Source organism: Dipteris shenzhenensis, chromosome 32 (assembly GCF_047967505.1).
Source record: "Dipteris shenzhenensis isolate YYH24624 ecotype China chromosome 32, Dip_SZ_1.0, whole genome shotgun sequence".
Lineage (NCBI taxonomy): Eukaryota > Viridiplantae > Streptophyta > Polypodiopsida > Gleicheniales > Dipteridaceae > Dipteris > Dipteris shenzhenensis.
Genome location: NC_141627.1, coordinates 40357677 through 40381466, shown reverse-complemented (window position 1 = coordinate 40381466; position 23790 = coordinate 40357677). Strand labels below are relative to the sequence as shown.

The 23790-nt window shown below is 42.7% G+C and overlaps 1 protein-coding gene across 1 annotated transcript in view; it reads right to left on the bottom strand.

Moving 5' to 3' along the window:
• Positions 1-11243: 11243 nt before the first annotated feature.
• Positions 11244-23790, bottom strand: part of LOC147880748 (sterile alpha motif (SAM) domain-containing protein) — an 85959-nt gene continuing 73412 nt past the window's right edge. The window contains exons 4-10 of the mRNA XM_087370810.1: positions 15573-15636; positions 15102-15319; positions 14769-14882; positions 14479-14584; positions 12882-13093; positions 12658-12761; positions 11244-12563 (exon numbers count right to left, since the gene is read on the bottom strand). Of these exons, the coding sequence (XP_087226936.1) occupies positions 12407-12563; positions 12658-12761; positions 12882-13093; positions 14479-14584; positions 14769-14882; positions 15102-15319; positions 15573-15636 (975 nt within the window). The 3' untranslated portion in view covers positions 11244-12406. The remainder of the gene's footprint in view (positions 12564-12657; positions 12762-12881; positions 13094-14478; positions 14585-14768; positions 14883-15101; positions 15320-15572; positions 15637-23790) is intronic.

Below are 23790 nucleotides of genomic sequence, written 5' to 3'. Positions count from 1 at the left end.
ATCACATCGCAGCGCCGATACAGTTTGTCTGTCGCATGGAGGTTATGAGCAGCCGAATCGCTCCACGCTCCTAGTACCTTCCGTTGGGCTCTCCATTGATCTCGCGTCAGTCACAGGCTATCTACGTCGAAGGGTCTCCCCGTTCACGAATCGCTTCCACCATAGACCATTGCTGGTTCCGTCGTAAACCACGATCCCTCTCTGACTCCTAGCCTTGGGCTCTGATACCAAATATAATACACTGACTATCTATTCCTACTGCAGATCGCGGGAGCAGCACCATTACTTTCCTCCCAGCCAACCTTGCTAAAGCTTTCAAGCAGACAGAGAATTACAAATCAAAAACATACGTGAATCCCAACTTCTCTTCTCTCTCTAGCTTTAACAAGCCCCATCTCCCTAGATGGATCTAGATGCCACATGTCATCATCACAGGGCCTTCCTAATGCAACATTTCACCCCTCTCTTGGGATGCATTAAAATCTTTTGCCCCTAGGCACATTCCTTGCATTAGGCCCTTAGCCTTAGATCCACCTAGTCTGGTGCTATAAACCCTCACCTAGGACCTTGACATTAATTCCCTCCCGATCATTTACATGAAGCGCAAACAAATAATTACAAACATAGATCCTTTAAGGGAAATGTCGACTGATTCTTCCGAGGTCATGCTACCTCGGCTAGAGCGTAACAGTTTCTGCCTGTCATACTTCACCTTTTGACAAGTGATGCACGTCCTGACATAAGCCTCAACATCCTTCTGAAGAGAAGGCCAATAAAAGTAGTGCTCCATTGCTTTGATTGTAGCCTCAATACCCCTATGCGAGAAATCCAAAACAGTCTCTGTGGAATGCAGCCAAAAGAGTCTTGAGATACATCAAAGGTACAAGATAGTTTGGGATAGAATACAAAGGAAGTCATCCACGGTTGCACAGATACTATGACAGTGACTATGCCAGAGATCATGAGACCACGAGATCGATGCAGGGATATGCATTTTTCCTTGGTCAAGGTGCTATATCATGGTTGTCAAACAAACAGCCAACTGTTTCTTTGTCTTTGACTGAATCAGAATATAGAGCGCTCACTACAAGTGCTTGTGAGGCTATATGGCTCAGAAGACTATTGTCAGAAACAGATTACTTTGATGAGACAAAGCCAACAACAATATACTGTGATAATCAATCGGCTCAAGCATTAGCCAAGAGAGAATGAAAGAGAGAAAAGAGAGAAGAAAGAGGAAAAGAGAGGAAAAAATAGAGGGGAAAAGAGAAGGGAAAAGAGGAAAAGAGAGAAAGCACCTTATGCCTCAATGGCTGCATTACACATAGCTTACCATGCATCATCATGAATCCCTCCTTGAGTGTATAATGATCATGCCGATTGCCCTCCATAAGCTTATCATAAAGACCAAGAAAAATTAGCAAATGCTTTCTCTACCCAAGCTACCCAAGGACTCCTCTGGATGTTTTAATGAGGGTCCCCGCAACGGAACCACTATAATTGGCCTTTGACTGACAAAGGGCAATGTAACTGACACTATTATCTCACAAATCTAAAATATAGCCAACATAAACCATTGCCATTTCCCATAAGCAATACTCAGAGCATATATCTTCATGGCATAGCATCACTGAACCATTTAAAACAAGGGAGGCTAGAATGCCCCTACCCAAAAGCATGCAAAGTGACTCCTATTGGCCCCGATACTTGGTGCCCCTTGCGGTATTTATTTAATTACTGGTTAGCTCAAATACAAGGGACTCCCTCCAAGAGCTCACCCACAGGTGCAATCCAATACAATGTCAACCCGTGGCTGTGCCCGTGACCAACTCCCAGTGCTATTCTCTTGGTTCCCTTCAATAGCCATGCATAACACAAGTAGAACAACCCGACAACATGCCAAGCAATGCATCCGCATAGATCAGAGCCATTACTAAGCCCAAGGCTTGCCACTACACCTCTAGGAAGAGAGTATCACAACCAGTGCCCCAAAATTCGGCCAGCCTGTTTCAGCCTGAAACAGCCCCAGAAGTAGGTTGAACAACAGACATCAGACTCTGGTAGGAGGGAGCTGCCCTTGACTGACTTCCACCACCATTAGAGCTCAAAAGAAAGAGCGTCCAACAAGCTGTAGCAAATCCGCCATGATTGCATCGACTAGAATGAAGATTCCAGCCCACAAACACCTTAGATCTTAGTGCACCAGGCAGGACCTAGGAGTGAGGCATCCAAGAATATGGCCTCAAAAGCAAGAAAGGAGGACTTCTGTCACAAAGAAAACCTCCCAAAATGGAGGCATCCAGGTCCAGGAAGCATGCCAACAGCTGGAAACACCAAGGGGAGGAGAATTGATGCAAAGAAAGCTTCAAAATCCACTTCATCCAGCAAGAGAGGAGCAGCAAAAATCCGCCATCTTTAAAATGAGAGACCTCTACTAGGGGAGAAGACTCAAAACAACAAGGAAGGGAAAGGAAGGGCTCTAAGGCCTTCCAGGTGCTTCCAGATGTGACACCGAGGTGCCATAAGGCAAGCAGAGAGGCCACACAAGGCCCACACACAGACAGATGGCAAATGGGGCATGGGAATTTAATGCCCCTAGGGGGGTCAGTTGGCAAACCATGACCCTAATGCTTGGAACCAATGGCCCTAGCTACTAGGTCCTCTAGGGGGTCAATTTTTAAAGGATGACCCCACTGAACCAAACCAATGACCTTAGAAATTGGAACCACTCTAATAGCACTAGGAGTTGCAATTATTGCACATGGAATCATAGGTACCTTTTGGGCATTAACTAAGGCCCCTAGCCTGGCACCCCTAGGCTAAATTCAATGACACTTAGTTTAGACACTTCACCATCACCATCATGTCCCCTTGACACAATGTACTTGAATAAACACTTACTCTGAATGGTAAGGGATGACAATTATGCAAACAGATTGCAATATGTGAACCACTTCGCAAGCTAATCCACGATTGGTGCTTGTTGGCAAACAGCGATGGCACTGGAGCAGCCCCTCGTGGAGGTGGGGGGTGGGGCATTGCCTATACGTCATACCTTAATTTTTAACCAACAATAAAAGCCCCTAAAAAAATAAAAAAATAAATGCAAGAGAGTTTAGAAACACAAGAAAATGAAGCCACAAACAATAAATAAATAATAATAATTGGAATAAATGTAAGAGACTTAAAACACACAAGAAAATGAAGGAGAGCCTAACTAACATTGGCAGAGAAGAGATCCAAACTGACGCAGGAACAAAGGGATAGCGTTGCTGGACTAAAAATGGGCTAATGAGTTTTACGGCCATGGTCAGCGAACTACCGATGAAGGGTTACTAGTGAAAGAAAAAACTAGATGCCTAGTAGGCGGCCTGCATGCTAATGCACTGCGTAGTTGTATATGCTAGTGTCTTCGTCTCGCTGAGATGGCACATACCAAAGATGTTAATGGTGGTACCAAAGACAATGCTGCTAACATTGAGGTCTCGTAGGGACACTGTTTGCCGAGCAAGAGAGAACTGGTTATCAGCTCTTGAGCATGGTATGGGCTATAGCCAAATCTATGTAGCCCATGGAGAGAGGTGCCATTCATAAAATCTGTCCCTACATTAGCCTAGTTAGATAACTAAGCCTGGATGTGTGGGAGAAACTCTCCTCTAAGCCAAATGAGCCTCATGCAGATATCCAATACGAATGCCTTGAGAGGGAAAGAATTCTACGGGATGCTACTGAAGAGGTCGCTGGTAAAAAATAGAAACTGATTAGATTCGTTACTTTCAAAGAACAGCATGAAGATCAAAGAAGGAACACAAGCATGCACACAAGCAGGCGAAAGATGGGGGCAATCTAGCTCCGTGTGTTTATTTTGTGACTATTGTTGGCTGTTATTATTTTCGAGTTAGCTGTAATAATTCTCTAAGCGGCTGAAATTATAATATTCGCTGGTTATATTATTTGTTCACCGCCTTGTGGAGTTCCCGAAGGCTAGTTACAGTGATTCCGTTGCCGTGACATCACCAAATTTCGCAAGGGGGTGAGACTTGTGATTGTTCTGAATGATGCTGGGATCAGGTATATACCATCTCTCTCAAGAGGTGAGGCCTTTGGTTACTAAGATAATTCAACCAAGAGGTTGTGCTATGAAAGCACGCCAAAGTATATGCCTCATGAGGAACAGCCAAAGACAAAGGAACAAGATGAGATCTTGATTCAAGAACAGTTATTGACACACCATGGTAGAGTCGCTATTTGGATGTGATGTGGATTGGAGGAGGGTGAACTGGTAGATTCACCTCAATTGATGCAATTCTACTTTTTCAGTTTGAGCCGACTTCGGTTGTGGCTTTTAGGCTTCGCAAAGCGTTGGTCTAGAGCATTTCTTGATGCTCAAGAGGGGGTAGTACCTCCCCTCGCTTGGTACAGAATGCTTAGGATATCTAGAGATCACTTCATGACACTGTATGTCTCACCCCCAAGGTACCACTTGGTGACGATATCTCTGTCGTGGGACTTCTAGATCATTGTACTAGTCACTCTGAGACTATCTGTACATGGTATATGAGTTGGTTACCTATAGCTCTACCAAATCATATATTGCATGTATATAGGGTTTATCTTATAATCTACTCTGTTGAGATCAGTTTGTGGTTGGATATGGTTTGCTATCTATGGCTCTACAAATTATATATGCAACTCCAGTCTTGTTATGCATGTGGCACATTTTTGTAATCATAGTATATGCCACTTACATGACAGTTCATCAGAGGAAGTATCCATAAATCTGAGAAAGGATAGAATATTGCGGTCACTACTATCGTCGAGAAGCACGATAGGCCTACCTGCTAGAACAAAAATAGGAAGTATTTAACTACGATCACCGCCACATAATTCTGATGGCACTTGATGCCAATCTGGTTGGTTCACTTTCTATGATATTCTTGTGAATGTGTGGTTTGGATTGTGAACTTGTGTGATATGTTCCTAATATACCACAGATTATGGACAGTTTCTTTCCTGCCATGACTCTTTTAGGGCTGTCAGGATAGATTTGGACAGTCCCATATAGCCATAAGATGAAGTGGGCAAATAGTTGAAAGAAACATGTGTGAAAAGTATGTGTCTGCATGCATGAAGTGCTTTTGTGTGTACTCATGATGTACCACTGGTTGTGGGTCTTGAGGGATGGCCATATGAAAGTGGGTAGTACATCGAGAGAAACATATATGGGTCCTGAGGAATGGCCATTAAAAAAAAAAAAGAGGTACACATTGATTGTATGTTTGCATGCATTGAGTGCTTGCATATGCTCTTGATGTACCTCGTGCTCTGGGTCCTACGCAATGTTCATGAGAGGATAAATCATGTATGTGGATCCTATGGGATGGCCATACGGAGCATCTTGTTTGTCTGAGCATGTATGTCTGACACTTGTGTAAGGATGCATGGTTATATTTTTGAACTAATTGAGGCTTTGAGCTTCTAGTTGCTTTGAGACTTTTGCTACAAGTTCTGAGAGAACAAAGCAAAAAGGGAGTTCATTGGTTGAGACAATCCAACCCCACCGAAATGGTTGGACTTAATCTGCAAAAGAGCATCGTATTTTATTTATACAGCTCCGTGTGGACCGCACCTAAATGCACGAATTCAGGGTGCGTGGAAACATGACCTAAGAACTCTCCATCCAACAATCGCCGACCTTGAGAATTATCGGCCCTACAAAGGGTCTTAGGAATGAGTGGATTTTTGGGAGGTGGGTTGGGAAAGTGGGGGTTTGTGAGTAGTTGGTCATGTTGACCGGGTCAATGGGGACTAGGGTTAGGTGTTAGGTTAATGATGTAGTTAGGAATGTTTGACCCAAATAGGAACTAAATTTGTTTGACCCAAATAGGAATGTTTGACTCAAATCGGAACTAACCCAGATCTTACTAAATTTGTTTTAGCAAGTTCTTTTATTGGAAGTATTTCCCCCTTAGCCTTGCACAACAAGCAGTAGAAGAGCAACAGGAGCAACAGTAGTAGATGGTGAGTGATGCAGGCGAAGGTTCCAAGCAGGCCTTGAAAGGTATCGCCACCTTGTTTACTTTGAATTCCAACCGAAAAGTACAAGAGGATCCCTCATCATCCACAAAATCTAGTTAGACGAGAAGAATGCAACCTCCCTACAAAACGTATCATAGCCTTTAGTTTCTTGAGCATCCGGCATCAGCTTTCTAAAGATCGTCAGGCATCCCTTTTGCTTGACTCGACACCTTCCTTATTCCAATCCGGTCCGCCCGATCCGAGCCTGCCTAGTGTGCCAGACCCTTGTACGGATCATTAAGGAAATCGAAACGTTTGTCCCTGCCAGAACTCGCCGACCTTGCTACATGCTTGATCCTTCGTAAAAAGCTGCGCTGGGTCGCTTTACCACCCGAATCACCTCATCGTTCTTGCCCCAGTGCTCTCTTCTTATGGTATGCTTCAAGTAATTCCATGGAGTTGCTCTGCGAGACCCGTCTCATGCTCAGGAGGCAAGCAATTATAAGACCCACCAGCTCGACAGCTAGACGACTCTGAGGTTTCTCCTTGAGCGGGCTCAGGAAGCACTCTCGTTGGATTATGATCGAGATCTTCGCGACCACCTGTCAGCTTTCCCTCTAAAGGATCCTCTCGTCCTCCTCGACCTCTGCGTTCTCGTCATCCTTGACACTTGGCTGAGGGGAGGTCTCGCAGACATTTGTTCTCCGGAAGTTTCGTAGGTGCCTCTTCCTCTCGATGCTTCCGCCACTTCCGCTCGATGCTTTGACGTCTCCTCTGCCGTACATGACCTCGCAAAGTGTCCTGTCTTTCTGCATATGAAATACGGCCCAACCAGCTCATGGAGAGAGGTATCAGTCATAAAGATGTTAACTGTGGTACCAAAGACAACAACGCTGCCACCATTGAGGTCTCGTAGGACGATGTCACCATTGAGGTCTCGTAGGACGATGTCAGTTGCGGAGCAAGAGATAACTGCCAAAGCCACGGGAATTATCCTAGCTCTTGAGCATGGTGTGGGCCATAGCAAATCTAAGTAGCCCGTCGAGAGAGGTATCAATCACAAAAATTATCCCTACATTAGCCTCGCTACATGTGTGGGAGAAACTCCCCTCTAAGCCACATGAGCCTCACCAAGATATCCAATACGAATGCCCTTTCCTATGAGGGAAAGAATTCTACGGGATGCTACTAAAGAGGTTGGTGGTAGTGGAAAATCCTTCCCCTGCCCGCAACCAGCTTGGACACCATCACCATCATCGTGGATATGGTAATCTTATTTCGATCTTCAATCTTCATGCCGTTTTTTGAAAGTAACAAATCTAATCGGTTTTTACTTTTTACCAGCAACCTCTTCAGCAGCATCCCATAGAATTCTTTCCCTCTCAGGGCATTCGTATTGGATATCTATGTGAGGCTCATCTAGCTTAGAGGGGAGTTTCTCCCACACATCCAGGCTTGGTTATCTAACTAGGCTAATGTAGGGATAATTTTTATGAGTGATACCTCTCTCCCTGGGCTACATAGATTTGGCCCATCTCTAGATAGTCATAACAAAGTTTTGGTGGATGACTCTCCATGTAAATGTTGTATGAATAGTGCAAAAAATTGTGTATTTCTAGAGACATTTGATGGGTGGAGTGAGGAAGACAAAATGATGTACTTCTACCTTACCTAGGAGAAACACTTCATTTGATGAGTGGAGTGAGGAAGACAAAATGATGTACTTTTACCTTATCTAGGAGAAAATCATGTTATGAATGTGTTTCACTAAGCCCACTTGCAATCAATTTCCTTCTTATCATAAGGTTAAGGCAACAAATCCCAAGTGTGGTTTGCATCTAAGCTACCATCTCTTGATCCATGAATGCATCCCGCTACAACCTCAAAACATTTAGGCTTATATTTTCTTATCACCTTAACCATGTATGCCTGATGAAGGGCTGCATAACCAAATATTTCACCCTATGAACAAGGTATTTCACTTGTGTGGACCTACGCAACACTAGCTCATGTTAAGTGTTTATAAAATATTCCTACTTTGCCTTGCACCTGGAGTAACAAAAAAAGGAGTCCCAAGTTCCACATTGAGGCTTTGTTCTGAACCACTAAACTCTCCATCCACATGAGAGTGACCTACAAAAAAACTACAATTTGATCCACCTTTATCTTTTCCTTGTGTGATACATGCGTACCACTATTTGGACTACCATGTGAAGATCCATCTAGTGCATGCATTGGATGCATCTGCTTGAGGACTCTTCAAGCCCACACTCAAAATCTATGACTATTGCTCTGTATATCTTACAAGATCACCACTTCTAACATCCACAATTCTAATTTTCTTAATGGTGCATACCAACAACTCATTTCATTAAAAACATCTTTACTTACTTGCAATTTGTGAGTGGAAGGGTTATAGCATTTATACCCTTTCTCATGTAAACGACACCCAATGAAGATGCACTTCTTAACCTTTGAATCCAACTTTCTTCTTCTCATTAGGGACATGAACATATTCAACACAACTATATACTTTAAAGCGAGCAATATCTAGTTTTTTACTTATAAATTTACATCGATATCTTGATTCACCCTAGCATGGAAAATTTTGAAAATGTGCAACTTGTGAATATGCAAGGATCTTTTAATAAATCCAACACTCCTTACAATTTTACATTGCTTCTGTTCTTCATGCAATTCCTTGCTATATCACTCGTAAGTATGTCAAAGGTCATTGCATTTCACAATAGATAACGTCAAATCCGATAACGTGCCTTTTTTGCCTATTTGTATTTTGAAGCATTTCATGCCACATTGCGCTTGCATGGTGACAACCAGTATATCCAATTTTACTAGCATATATCGCCAAAGGGGAGAAACCCATTAAGGAGCATTTGAACATAAAAAAAGCCCTATGAGAAATGGATTAAAAGCACTAGTGAGACATGTATATACACAAACACACTCTCACATTCTTTTGGGTAAAATGAGGAGATTCAAATATATATAAATTATCATAGGATAGTAACATGAATAGGCTTGGATGGCTTCTTGGTTATGGTCAAAGTGTGGGGACCACAAGGTGTCAAGTTCAACACCTAGGGATGGCGCGACACGTGGAGGATGCCCTCCTTGCAATTAATGCTTTTAGGGAGTATATAGGAGAAAGGTGAGCGAGTCTAAATGGGCACATGTGCCAAATGATGTGGCAATGAGGTGACTTCTTTTCACCTCTTTTGGCACGCCTTCCTCACCTACATACTTATAAATGCACTCCCCCCTTTACTCCCTCCATAAGTTCACCCATGGACACTTGTCAAGCATGGGGATACCCTTCCAAAATTTTGTACTCTTTTTCCTCAAGTTTTTTTGAATTGAAACCTCTCATCCTCTATACCAATTTCCCATAAGAAAAATTAATGTTGAAGGGGGAGCTCCACTACCACGAGGTACAAGTCATAGACCAAATGCAATTTGCATGAGCAAAAACCCAAATTGATGGTGGCAAAACCTTATACAACTTATGCAACTATGACATTAGTCAACAACAACGAACGACAAGCAAGCACAATCCTTGAGGTAGTATGTAATCTAAAGAGGCATTGGCTGAAAGTCATTAAGCATTGTGACAAGTGCCAGAGGGATTATCCTAAGTTGAACTGTGTAACTATTCAAGGATAGAAAACACAATACCACCATCATTAAACACACATCCCACAAGTTGTATATCTTTAGAACAAATTAAATAAGAGAAATCAAGCTCCTCCAAGGCCAATGCATGTGCAAACATCATTGACGCAAAGAGTTTCCATCAAGAACACACATGCCATTCTATTTAAGATGAGAGGGTTTTTGCTTCCAATCGCAAAAAGCACACAAGTCACAAAAGGGCATCCCTGGTTGATCACCTTGCACAAATTGTGAAGCATCACTTTCCCCTTCTATACTAGAACATGCAAACAAATATTTAAACCCCCATGCATTTTTAGTGAGCAAAGATGATCCACAAAAATTAACATGAGGGCTTAACATCTATGATGTGACTACCAAAAAAGATCCATAATAGTAGACATGAAACGTGTGATATCCTGCTTAGCAAACATTATCAAGGACAAATAAACTTGAATATAGGCAATCAAGATTGATTGGACTATGCAAAAATGGACATGTAATTGCTAGGTACTACCCGATATTTGAATTTCTTGTTCAACTTGGAGAGTAAACAGTCTATTGTTGGCAAAGAGTAGTTAACTATCCACCTCAAAGGGTAACCAAGATGACCGCATAAGCTGCAAAGTAAAACAATTTTCCCAAGCCATTAATTATGATACCAACCTTTCACATGTGAAAGAAGCTTAGACTTTCAGAAATTCACTTATAAGCTGCCAAACCAATAAAGATTGTCGGATAAAAGCTACCAAACCATATAAAGATAAAGCACGCATGAGGCACAAAAGATCTCTCTCTATTTTGAGGCATGAAAAAGTCATCAACGATAGCTACTAAGTGATCCATCACAACATGTTCGAACTGTTTAGCATAGTGACTAACATGCCTGAGCACGTTGGGCCCTTGAATTTGTCTAGGTACCATCCACATTTTCAACCCGGCAAATATTCACTTTGCCTTTTATAATGCAAGCCTTTTTTAAAAATCTTGAACTAACCCTTATCAATAAAAGCTCTCTGCCCAGCCCTAGTTTCCCACTTCTCAACCTTCCTAGAGTCATTACATTGTAAAAAATGTCTAGTCTAACATAGGCAAGCAGTCTCAGCATGAGATAGATCTTGAAATTGACTGATTTCTGTCAAGCCCTGACAAGTTCTTTTAGTCTTGACAATATCCTCCCCTAAGAGTATGCATGTAGTTCTTGCCATACTTACGAATTACATACAGCATACGAGTAACAAAGGCAATCCTTCCAGAGTCAACATTAATGTGGCTGTGTGTCCAAAGAGAACCCATGGCATCACACACCATGTCCTTGTATGTTTCATGCTACAAGTAATTATAACTTAAAATAAGCAACCTTTTATCCGACAAGCTATCTTTCTGCACTTCAAAAGAAGACAACTTCCACCGAAGTAGAGCATGATTTGAAGACACTGGCGGCAGAACTGCCTGCAAGCTGATGGTGGGCTTGGTCAGACCCCAAGGCTGAAGGAGGCGCTTGGAGGGCCTGCAGCAGCAGGAACGCTTGCCTCTCTCTCTCTCTCTCTCTCTCTCTCTCTCTCTCTCTCTCTCTCTCTCTCTCATGCACACACAAAGAGAGAGAGAGAGAGAGAGAGAGAGAGAGAGAGAGAGGGATTTTAACGTCAGTGGAAGGCCAACAACAACCATTGAGACCAAGTAAAATGAGAGGGCACTCCCCATGGCGGAAACTGGTGGGGCTGCCTATTACATCTCCCAAGAAAATACTAATGAAAAGAAATAGAGCTAGGAACAACATGAGTGAAGAAACTCGAAGTGTCGACACTAGCTCTCTGTCATGTCCATTATTATCATAATTAGTCCAAGTTCCATGTGGGCCTGATCGACGTCCCATAGTAAATTTTGGTGTCTTTGGAATACGGATGGCATCTACTGCTGGCATCCTTGACTCCTCTTTGTAGGGCACGACATGAGGTAGCCTAGTGTTGAGATCCCAATATGATGGTGGCTCGCATGGGACAGGTGCTTACAAGACTTATGTCAAGGTCTTGGTCCTACAACAACCATGCCAGATCTCTCCTATAGGTCTGTGATCCACTATGTAGTGGCAATGACCCATGGCAATCTCACGAGTCTAGTCTCTTTCTTACTGGCATCCAGATAGCTTCCTTCATAACAAGCACTCCACAATAAAGGAAGCACGTTGCTTAACGCAGGGTTACTACAAACTCCCCTTCACCTGTGCACAGTGTAGCAGCTTCTCACAGGCATTGCAGCTGAGAGTGGGCTTCAAAATTTTCCTTCTTAATAAACTGCTGAAACTGGCAGTACCAGGTCAGGGTCAATATTCTGCACGAGAATCCGCACAGACCAGGCAGTAGCCATCTCTCCTTCACCAATGGCAGCCATACTGCTATCACAAAATGACTGAAAGCCCATATAATAATTGGATGCTGAAGATAGACACCAGCTGCATTGCAGCTCTTCTAGATTTGGATGCAAGTTCCCCTAAAAATACTCTCCAATGAAAATAGAAGGCTAATACTGGAATCATGAAAACTGCCTTAAGACGAGGTTCCAATTATTACACCAAGCCACCCATGGATATCGAGAATACACAGTTTACACTGGGGGACAAAGAGCGGGCGATTTCTTTTTTCAACTGCAGATTGAAATGCCCAGCAGAGCATTTGGACAGCATGAACTGTTTCGATCAAGCTCAGCTTACCAACCCTAGCTAGCAAGCATCGTCATTTACTAATAGAGCAACCATGGCATCTGCTGCCTCAGAAGTGTTGTTATGCACACTTGGTACAATATTTGTAGGAGTGATGAATTTCACAAAATCCTGCAGTTCCTTGAAGCTGCAGTGTTCACTATAAGGAACCTCATACCTGCAAAATCAATGTCATCAGCCTGTAACTTGATTAAGTAAATTTAGCTTCTTAAAGAATTTGGAAGGAAAAGGCAGGTATCGCATCAACTCACCGGATGATAGTTCCCTGTTGCCATCTTCGACCAGGAGTCCTTTTTTTCCCTCTTCCAAAACTCCATCCGGTGGGGGAGAACGAGACAATGCAATTATATTTCCCCTAAAAATTTGTAGACAATGTTTATTATTTTTCAGAAGGCACAAAAGTTTTAACATGGCAGTGAGACAGCTTTCAAGGCCTTGATACTGTTACTTTAATTCAAAAGTTTATGAAACCTACATGATATTGCCTTGAAACGAAGGCCATTCTTTTGAAGCTTGCAATAGTCCAGAGAGGCACTACATGAATATGGCTGTCTTGATCATTGGTTGTCAGCCATTGCATATCCTCGTCAGAAAACTGCATACACTTTAGAAGGCGCAATTTTGTTGCACTAATGTAGACCTTCTTTTGAAGAACCCTAGCAACCTCGAGAAAGATCCTTTCTTTGCCTGTAAAAGTTATAAATGTGATTCAAACATTTCGTACTACAGCCAAATGATAAAACACAGTGATAATTTTGGAGCTTCTACTGAAGTCTTTGTACCAAAGAAAACAAGACATGATTGTTAACAAAAGCAGCCATATAGAATCATCACAGTTAGAAAGACAAGGTATGCATGCATGCTTGTAAAATGTGCCTTGTACCTAACAAGAATGACTAACTGTTGCTCTTCCTTTAGTCTTGCTTTTGTAAATTTGCATGGTTTAGCGGCGAAAGAGACTTTGTATCAAAGAAAACAAAATATGATTGTTAATAAAAGCATTCATAAAGAATCATTACACAATTAGAAAGAGAAGGTGTCATCCAAGTCCTGCTGTTGTAAATCTGCATGTTTTAGCATCGAACAGTCCCTCAGTGATCATAGAATTTAGAATCTACTAAGAGACACCACATAGATGATTACAATACTAAACAAAGCTTAGAAAGGACCTAGCCTAATGAATCCCAAGGCCAAGTCATAGGGCAACTGCATATTGAATGCCTATCACTGTGCCATTTCTGAGGCGATACTATATTCACGAGACAATTACACAAATGCTGCACCAGCTCTAGCTTGCTCAATCCTTGAGCTCTCAAAAGGTTAGTTGTGGACGCTGTTTCTGATCACAAATACTGAGCATGAATGTATAAGTTTTTAGGTGTGTAGCATTTGAGGCACCATATGTGTTAATTTTGGAAGAATTTTATTTACGAAAATTCAAGGTGCGAGCTTCGAAAAATAATTATTTTTAAAAAATTTTAAAAAGAGAGAAGATCGAAAATATTCACATGACATGTAAAGAAGCATAGGACATTCATAGATGACTTGCAACATCCACATACAAAAATAGTCATCAAGAGCAAAGAAACCGTGAGAGAATCTTATAACACAAGGGCTAAGAAATAAAGGGGGGGCTCAAAGGGCCTTTGAGGGTGAATGAGGGAAAGAGGTTTAGATATGTCTAAAAGGGCATAGATGTTGTGAGAGGGCTGAGAAAAGACAAGTTGGTAAAGATAGCGCTGACAGGGGGTGAGAGGGCTGCTAGAGGTTTGAGGCGCAGAAGGAGATGGCAAAAGCCATGCAGAATGAGTTGTGGCAATGTCAGGTAAGTTTTTGGGGTCTTTTAAAGAAAATGTGCTTGGTGAAAGCACCTTACAATTAGATGCATTCCAAAAATCATGAACACTTGGAACAGCACCTTACGATAAGATGCGAGCTTTGAATCAAGCATGCTACTGTTATGAATTGCTCGAAGACACATTCGGGTCTCTAAAGCATAGTAGACACATACGTTGAGTGTCAACGGATTCAGAAAAAAAGAAATTAATGCACTTTAAAAAAATAGGACTCACCAATGGTATAGGTGCCGATAAGAAATAATGTACTTGGATTGAACGCTTCTGCTTGAATGGCATCAATTATAAATTGAACCACTACTTCCTGATTGGGAAAGTCGTACTGGAATAGAAATTACATTAGCAAGAAAGCTGCAACAGAAATGAAAGTTCAGCTCTAAATCTTTAAATTCGCATCCTGCCTAGATTTTTCCGTGAGCAAAGTGAAGAGAAATAAAGACACAAAGTCAATGAAATCACATGATTTCTTTAGCAGCATTACAACTGTGGAAATCAAGAACAAAAACCTGGGAATTGCAATAAGTTGTATCCAGAATGAGGGTATGAACATTGCAGGCTTGAAGGACAGGGTTATGAACCATCGCTTCACAAAAGCGAAAATCGCCAGTGTGCAAGACAGCCTACAAAGGGACAAACCAGTATGCATATTAATGTCTTCACTACTTTTTCTTCTAGTTGGTATCCATCTGGGTGTAAAAACCTATGAATTGTAAATTTTCACTACCTAAAATCTATGAATTATAAAATTTCACTACCTTTCCTTCTAGTCGATATCCATACAGGTGTATAAATTTACATATCTATGAATTATATGCATACTTCTGTTGATAGAGACTCACCTTACCATGTCGAGGCTCAAAAAGAATCATCACAGAACCAGGGCAGTGATTGGCATCGATAAAGGTCACATTCACTCCATCAATGTTAACCTTCTCATTCAGAGGCAGACATTTGAGGCGTTCCCATGGAACACCAATCCTTGTATTAATCAATTGCGCTGTGATAGATGAGCAATATACATGACCATATCTGAATCCTCGGGTAAGACCCTGATAATCTGCAAAGAATACATGAAGATCATCCTAGCTATTTTCAAATAACCTGTTTCTCTGAATTAATCAATCAGTTTTATATGGATTATCCACACGTTTGTATAGCGTAAACATCATGCACTGTCCTCTTTTTAGGTGTGTAAATGCAGGTATTAAATGGCTATGGATGCTGGGATTCAGTTGACCTATTGCAACCAATGAGTGGGAATGATTGTGCAAATTCTGTGTGCCTTGTGTTTTTTAGGCTCAATATCTTACGATCGGTATGGAAATGTGTAAGAAACCAATGAGAGCAATCTCCTGAAAGATGTTGGAAAGCATCCTGTTTCACAAAAGAAATCAAGATCAGCGCAGCTGGGATGGCAATATGAGATGCTTCACTCTGTTAGCTTTCTCACAGATCCGTTTAAACCATAGTTATACCCCATGCGTAGCTTCCAAACAGATATGACATTTTTAAGCAGCTAGAAAACTTTCCATAAAAACTTTACCCTGAAAAGAAACCCCAAAAGTATTTATTAGTCTTTTACATGCCATCCTTCTGAAATAGCTATTTCTTATTAGGCGAAGAAGCACCATACAACTCTAGATTGATAGAGGCTCCAAATCAAGAATGTTCTTTCAGAAGGAAAAAATAAAACCAACAATATGGTGCCACAGTAGCCTCACTCCACACCCACTAGCATAAAGGATGTTTGCTTGAACAAGGGCAGATTTCTCCAAACCCCCTACCCACCACCTAGCCACTCACCCACACGTGCACAAACTCCCTTTGGCCCGAAAATAGATACATGCACACACACTTTTTTTTGGGGTGAAAACCAGTTGTCATTATATTACAAAAGCTGTCCTGAAGAAAGGGACTATCTACTACAAGTTTCGGAAGAAGTCATTATATGACAAGAAAGCAGGATAATCTTAAGTCTCTTGCATGTAGACCATCCTCAAATGATTGTCGTATAGATGCACGGAAGACCTGATGTTTGACAAGAGAGGGATCGATGAGACCCTATGATTGCGGTCCTTCCCCATAAGGTTCATAGTGCCTAGTAACAAACCCAATAAAAGAGAAGACATATCCTTATGTAAAAGAAACCTTTCATTAAGAAGAATGAGGTTGGTGAAGACAATGTGGTGCAAGTCATCACCAACAATGGCTCCAACTTTCGGAGACTGGGAAGTCTCCTTCAGGAGAAGTATCCCAAGATTGTATGGACTCCTTGTGCTTCACACTCCCTCAACTTGATGATGGAGGATATTGGAAAGCTACCATGGGTGTCTATTTGGGTCGAAAAAGCGATGCACTTAGTGACTTACATCACTCGTAAGCCACATGCACTGGCCCTACTTAGAAGGGAGTGCAAGTGGGAGCTTGTGAGACCCTCCAAGACACGCTTTGGCTATATTTTCCTGGTGCTTAGCAAGTATGTAATTCTCTCTTTTACTCACAGTCTGGCTCTTAAATATGTTTGTAATTCTCTCTTGAAATTTCTTCTTCACCAAGGGCTCACAAAGGGGTTTATTTTCATAGGTTGGTTAAAACCAAAGAGAGTCTTCGTCGAATGATGACCAGTGATTCAAGATTGCCTGCTGAACAGAATGTAGAGGGGATTGTCTTCGACAAAATTTTTTGGCAAGAAGCCCTTTCCATTCAGATGTCCATAGAGCCCTTGTACTTTGTGCTTCAACTTTTCGACCATGAGGGTTGTACTATGGGCTTGCTTTATGAGTTCATGTTGAAGCTTCGAAAAGCCACGAAGGATTGCCACATCCTCGAGCAAAGTAAGTAAATACTAAAAATACAAGTCTTGTAACTTGCCCTTAATTTAACTTTCAAGTCATTACTCATGATTCCTCTAATGTCTTAGCTCTAAGTTCTAACTTGATTTCTTTTGGTAAACATCAATTTTTCAGAAAACATGATATCTTAGCGATATGGAGAAAGAGATGGGATTGGTTTCATAGGCCAATCCACACTGTCGCACATATGCTCCATCCCTTGTGGAAGGAGCCTACTAAATGGAATGATCGCGTGCTTGTGAGCAGATGGACCCAATACTTGGACAAAGTATGCGAGACATCGGTCCAGAATAGGTGAGCCTTGAGATGATTTCAGAATCTAGATTCAAGATTGGCAATTTAGTTGCAAGCTGCTAGCATGCGACATGGCTTGCAACTGATTTATCTAATTGTTTTTGTATTGCAAATTGCAATAGAATTGAAAAGGATATAGCGGAGTTCCACAATGACATGGATCATTTCTCCCGTGTACTTGCCAACGAAAGAGACAACATGCTATTGGCTCTTACTTGGTGCGAGAAATTCGGGATTCTAAATCCCTCATTGCAGACCCTAGCTATTCGCATCCTCTCACAAGATTGCACATCAGGTCCAACTGAGAGGTTATGGAGTATATGTAGAGACATACACACCAAGAAGAGAAACAAGTAAGTTCTAAGTAGTAGATTCCAAGTTATAATTTATATTTTAAAAAATAGCTTCAGCATTCAATTGACTTCTCTGTCCTTTATAAATTATGTCAAGTTGAGCATGGAGAAGCTCAACAGATTGGTCTATGTAAATGCCAACCTACATCTGCTAGAGACATACAAGTCTACAGATGGTACTGGCAACCTTGAGTGGAAGCCGAAACAAGTTAATCCCGACAAGATAAAACAGAACGACGATGTCTACAACTTCTTCTGACAGGATACACTTCGATTCCGATGTCAGATACGCTCACAGGCTTGAGCTCGTGCACTGCGAGTACTAGCTGCAGCTACTAGAGAGGATGCAGAGACACTTGCCACAGCCTCGGGATCATCACAAGCTTTTGAGCTTCACGAATATTAGGGTCAAGCACGAGTCTCACGAGAGGGATCACATGTATCTGTTCCTGCATCCTCATCCCGAGGACGTCGACGTGACACAGGAGGAGGAGGAAGAGGCATTGGCAAACACCACAAGCACAGACTCATAGGACTCAAATCAGTGGCGAGCCACAAGTTGGTTCAAGGGTGAGACTTCCTCTTCCTCTCCAGAGGATGCAGATTCATCCTCAGAGGATAGTGAGTAGGCAGCACATCTTGGAGAGGAGCCAAAGCCCTAGGCTCCCCTAGCTCTCGAGGCTAGATGGTAGAGTGTAGGGTATTACAGTTTACACGTAGGCTGTATAGCTAGCTTGTAGCCTGCCGCATCTAGGCCTTCGAGGCTTGGACCATGGGTTTGTAGATGATGGATTCTGGATTTTGGATTATGTAGACAATTCTGTGTTTATCATTTGACATTATGAGTCATGACATCAAACATGTTACATGTATTACATTTTGTTATCTTTTGTATCGAATCTCAATTGACGATGATTAAAACTGGCCATGCCATTGGCATGGACGGTGGACCATCTTTCACAATTGTCAATGTTTCTTCAAAGTTTGAAGTTTAAACTTTAAATAGGCATTAAAGTTTAAAATTTGAAATTTGAAATTCAAACTTTAAACTTTTATCTTTATACGTGAACTTTTAAGTTGAATGAATAATCATTAAATTTAAAGGTTGTGCTTAAATTTTAAAAGTTACTGCTTCTGTAGGGTGTAGCCTGTAAGCTTGTGACCATTGACTTCTGCAATGTCACTTCAAACTTCTAGGCTGCTCAGTGCCACTAGGTGACGTGTCACCTGGGTCTTGTAGGCTGTATGCTCGCAGTTCCTGACTATTAGCATCTTCAATGTTGTCTCTTAATTTTTTAGAGTGCCCACTGTGTTTATGTAACATACATACATACATATATATATATACACACACTTTTTCTTTTAGTGAAGTCTTATATTTCTGTGTGGGAAACCTCAAAAAGAGGTAAAAAACCCACCAATAAGTACAAGAAAAAAATTTACAAGTAAAGCCTCAGAGCAAAAGTCATGAGGCAGCCAAGTAAAAAGTTACATATCAAGCTGGAGCAGGATCAAACACAACATCCTCCAACTTCAAATTACCTCTCTGTAAAAACTGATGCAGTGATGAAACCACACCATCAATAAAAACTAGCTGTTTTTTGCCCTTGTGATTCTTCTTAATATAGGCTGGTACCCGAAATTTCTGAATCACAGGGTCAAAAACCTATTGTAACATGGGATAAAAAGATTTCAGTAAAAAAGGCACTTCTGCATCCCGAACAGAAGAAGACTCTGGCACAAGCATCAAAGGCAAAGGAGCTAGATCAACATCTATATCCTCCGACGAAAGAGCTACATCTGATAAAGCAAGACTCGGCATTTTAGCTTCACTTCGAGGATCAACCTGAGAAAGAGCATGTGCAGCATCCTGTATGATCCCCACTGCAAGGAGCACATCCATATCTAGAGGAGAAGGAGGCTGATGATGCTCAACGGGAGTTGGATCCTGAACTTCTTCAACAAGAGAAAGATTAACCTGTGATTTTTCTACCTTCCTCCAATAATGCTTCGGATCAGTAAAAGAAGGCTTATCCAATAAAGCCTTAGCAAAAACCGGAGAAGAAAGAGTAAACTTTACTGTTGAAGAAGGAGCAGGAGGAGTGGTCATGGAAGCCGAAGAGCAAGCACGTGCAAAATGACCAATTTGCCGGCACCAATAACATGCTGTAGGAAAAGAGGCAAAATGCAGCCTGATGCGCATCGGATCAGCAAATCCCAGATCAAGATCTAGAGTAGAGGGCACGAGCTGCATCATATCCCATAAAAAAGGCGAACATCCTGAGTAGCCTGCAAAAACTCCCGTCTCGGAACATGTAGAGGCCTCCCCAAAAAAGCTGCAAGAGTAGGAAGATGCTCAAGAAGAGGCAGAGGCAACGCTTTGAGGGTAATCCCAAACCGGACAGTGAGTCAGAAGAGAGGCAAACGGATCAAATAGTGGATCCCAACCCATCACATAAGCAAAGAAACCAGCCCCATGAATACCAGCACGACTGACAACTCGCTCGCATAATAAAAACCTTTGCCAAGAAAGACAAAGGAGGAAAGGCGATTGTGACCCACTGCAACTTCAGCCCAACGACGAAGTTGAGCTGCAGATAAAACCCTGCCCATAAAGTAGAGACAGACCCCAAACTGCTGAGCCTGTCGAAGACTGGAAACCAGAAGGGCAGAGTCCAAAGAACAAACAAGCTGTGAACCCGATGAAGGAACATCTGTGACAGAAGCAAAACACATCTAGCAAAGAAGGTCCAGTTGAAGGGAAGACGAAGGACCATCCGCGATATCCAACTTTGCCGATTTAACCAGGGTGGAAGGAGGCAAACCACCACGCTTCTGCCGAAAGAAGACACCAGGGGGGGTTGAAGCAGAGAAAACGAAAGAGCCATCTGTCGGAGCAACAGAAAGAGGGGAGGAAGAGACATCAAGAAAAGATTGTACAAGACCCGACATGGCTGTATGAACATTGGAGCACATACAGAAGAAGGAAAAGGACGGGTAAAGGAACCTGTACGAAGGGGGGAGCCTATATGGAAGACTGTACAGCAACTACGGCCTGCGCAAGGGCAAAGGAAGGGACAAGTATGAAAGGTACAGATGGGGACGGGCTGTGCAGAGGCTGCTACGTAAAGGGTATGGGCAACAGCGGGTCTGTGACAAGTGCAGACGGAAGATGTACAGGGGCTGACAAATGGGGTACGGATGCAGACACAGCAGCAATAGCAGGCTGCGGAGTTGCATCAGATAAATCATGAGTCAACATGTCAGCTTCAGTCGGGATATCAACCTGAGAGAGAGCATGTGAAGCATCATGTATGATCCCCTCTGCAAGGGGCACATCCATTCCTAAGGAGAAGAAGGTTGATGGTGCACAACAGGAGTACAATCCTGAGCTTCTTTAGCAAGAGAAAGCTTGACCTGAGATTTATCTACCTTCCTCCAGTAGTGCTTCGGAGCAGTAGAAGAAGGCTTCTCCAATGAAGCCATAGCAAAAACCAGAGAAGAAGGGAGAGTAACCTTGACAGCTGAAGAAGGAGCAGGAGGAGTCTTGGATGTAGAAGGACAATCACGTGCAAAATGACCAACCTGTCGGCACCGATAACATGCAGTGGGAAAAGATGCAAAGTGCAACCTAATGCGCATCGGATGGGCGAATCCCAAATCAAGATCTAAAGTAGATGGCACGGGCTGCATCATATCCCACAAAACGCAAAGGCGAACATCACAGGAAGTTGCAAGAACTCCTATCGCGGAACATGAAGAGGCCTCCCCAAAAGTGTTGCAAGAGTAGGAAGATGCTGAAGAAGAGGCACAGGCAGTGCTTTGAGAGTAATCCAGACCGGACAGTGTGTCAAAAGAGTAGCAGATGGATCGAAAAGTGGATCCCAGGGCATCACATAAGCAAAGAAACCAGCCCCAGGAACACCAGCACGACTGAGAAGTCGCTCCACCACATCAGTTGAAGAACAGTGAGCATAATAAAAACCTTTGCCCAAAAAGACAAAGGAGGAAATACAATCCGAACCCACTACTGCTTTAGCCCTCCGACGAAGATGAGCTGCAGAAAGAACTCTACCCATAAAGTAGAGACAGACCCCAAACTGTTGAGCCTATTGAAGACCTGAAACCAGAAGGGAAGAATCCAAACACAAACAAAGGGGGAACCCAATGAAGGAGCATCTGTAATAGAGGCTGAACATAACTGGCGTAGAAGATCCAGCTGAAGGGAAGAAGAAGGGCCATCTGCGAGATCAAGCTTCGCATGAAGGAGCCAAAACACCTCGCTTCCGTCGAACAAAGACACGTGCAGGATGAGAAGAGGCAAAAGGAGGAGCTGAAACGGAGAAGACAAAAGGAGAATCGGTTGAAGCAACATCAAGGAAAGACCGGGAAGAAGTTGGCTGCTGCAGAGAAAGGACCGGCTGTACAAAAGAAATATCCAAAAGCTGTACGGGCAAAGGTTTTTGCACTAGGAAAGGCGAAACATCAGCGTGAAGAGGTACGGTCGTCCGTACAGCCTGTACAGAAGACCGTACAGACTATACGGACGGCTGTGCAGGTCATCCAGCATGGAGGCAAGGTACGGATGAAGGCAGAGAAAGAAGAGGCTTAGACGAGGTATAAACAGGGTGCTGCAAAAATGGTACAGTAGGTTGCAAAACAGGTACGGGAGGCTGCAAGATCTGTACAAGAGGTTGCAACTTGGAGCGGGCTGGGTATAGAGAGATTTGCAGAGGGTACAGGGGTGTACGGACAGGGTACAGCAACAGACTGAGGGACAGACGCAGATACAGGCAGGGAGGAGGGAGGAGACGAGCTCTCCATGGCTGCTACCACACACCTACACACCACACACTGTCTCACACACACATAGACACACAGACACACACACACATGTATATATATGTATGTATATTTATATATTTATATGTATGTATATATACATATATACATATACATCTATACGTACATATAAACATATTTATATATTTGTATGTATGTATATGTATATATGCATACATATAAATATATAAATATACATACATATGTGTGTGTGTGTGTGTGTGTGTGTGTGTGTGAGAGAGAGAGAGTGTGTGTAGGTGTGCGTGTGTGTCTGTGAGAGAGAGCGTGAGAGAGTGCAGCCTCTACTGTTCAGCCTCGCCAAGGATCCTGTACAGCCTCCCTTCCTGTCCGTACACCTGTACGGTCGCTGTAAGCTGTTCGTACGACCGTACGAACAGCTAGGTGAGGTCTGACTCACCTCCGCGCAGCTCTGAGCAGTCTCATACATGTCTGCATCGCCATCGCCGTACTTTTTCCTGAAGACCCTTCCGTACGTCCGTACAGCCCCGTCCATTTCCGTACAGTCCAGTCTTCTCCGTGCCCCGTCAGCATCTCCGTACAGTCCAGTTTTCCGTACAGTCTCGTTTGTATATCTGTACAGTCCAGTCTTGCCCGTACAATCCAGTACCTTTTCCGTACAATCCTGAGTCGTGCTCATGTACTTTTCCGTACAGTCCTGTGTCTCGCTTGTTAGATTCTATACTTCTCCATACAGTCCCTCTTGCCTTGTCGTATTTCAATTATGGCTTTAGGTTCGGATGTTTGTACATATGCTCGAAAGAAAGACCCGCAAATGCTAAGCGCCGCCCTTCACAGCCTGCAACACAAGATGATGAACTTACTATGGAAGCTCAATACGTGTTTGATACACTGAAGGATGACTTTCAGCAGTCACGACAGAAATGGGGCAAACCAGTTCCAGAGGTCAGTGGTTAATTCTAAAGAGAATAGGCAAGGTAGCCTATAAATTAGAATTGCCACAGGGGTGTAAGGTGCACCCGGTTTTTCATGTTTCACGCTTAAAGAAATTTTTACATACAAGTGACTCACTAATCGAAGGTGTGGTTTTGTTTCAGGAGATAGAGGATATTGCGAGGCGCAAACCAACAAGAATCCTGGACCGAGGAACAATGCAAATACGAAATCGAAAGATACCCACGGTGTTGGTTGCATGGCATGGTCAGCCT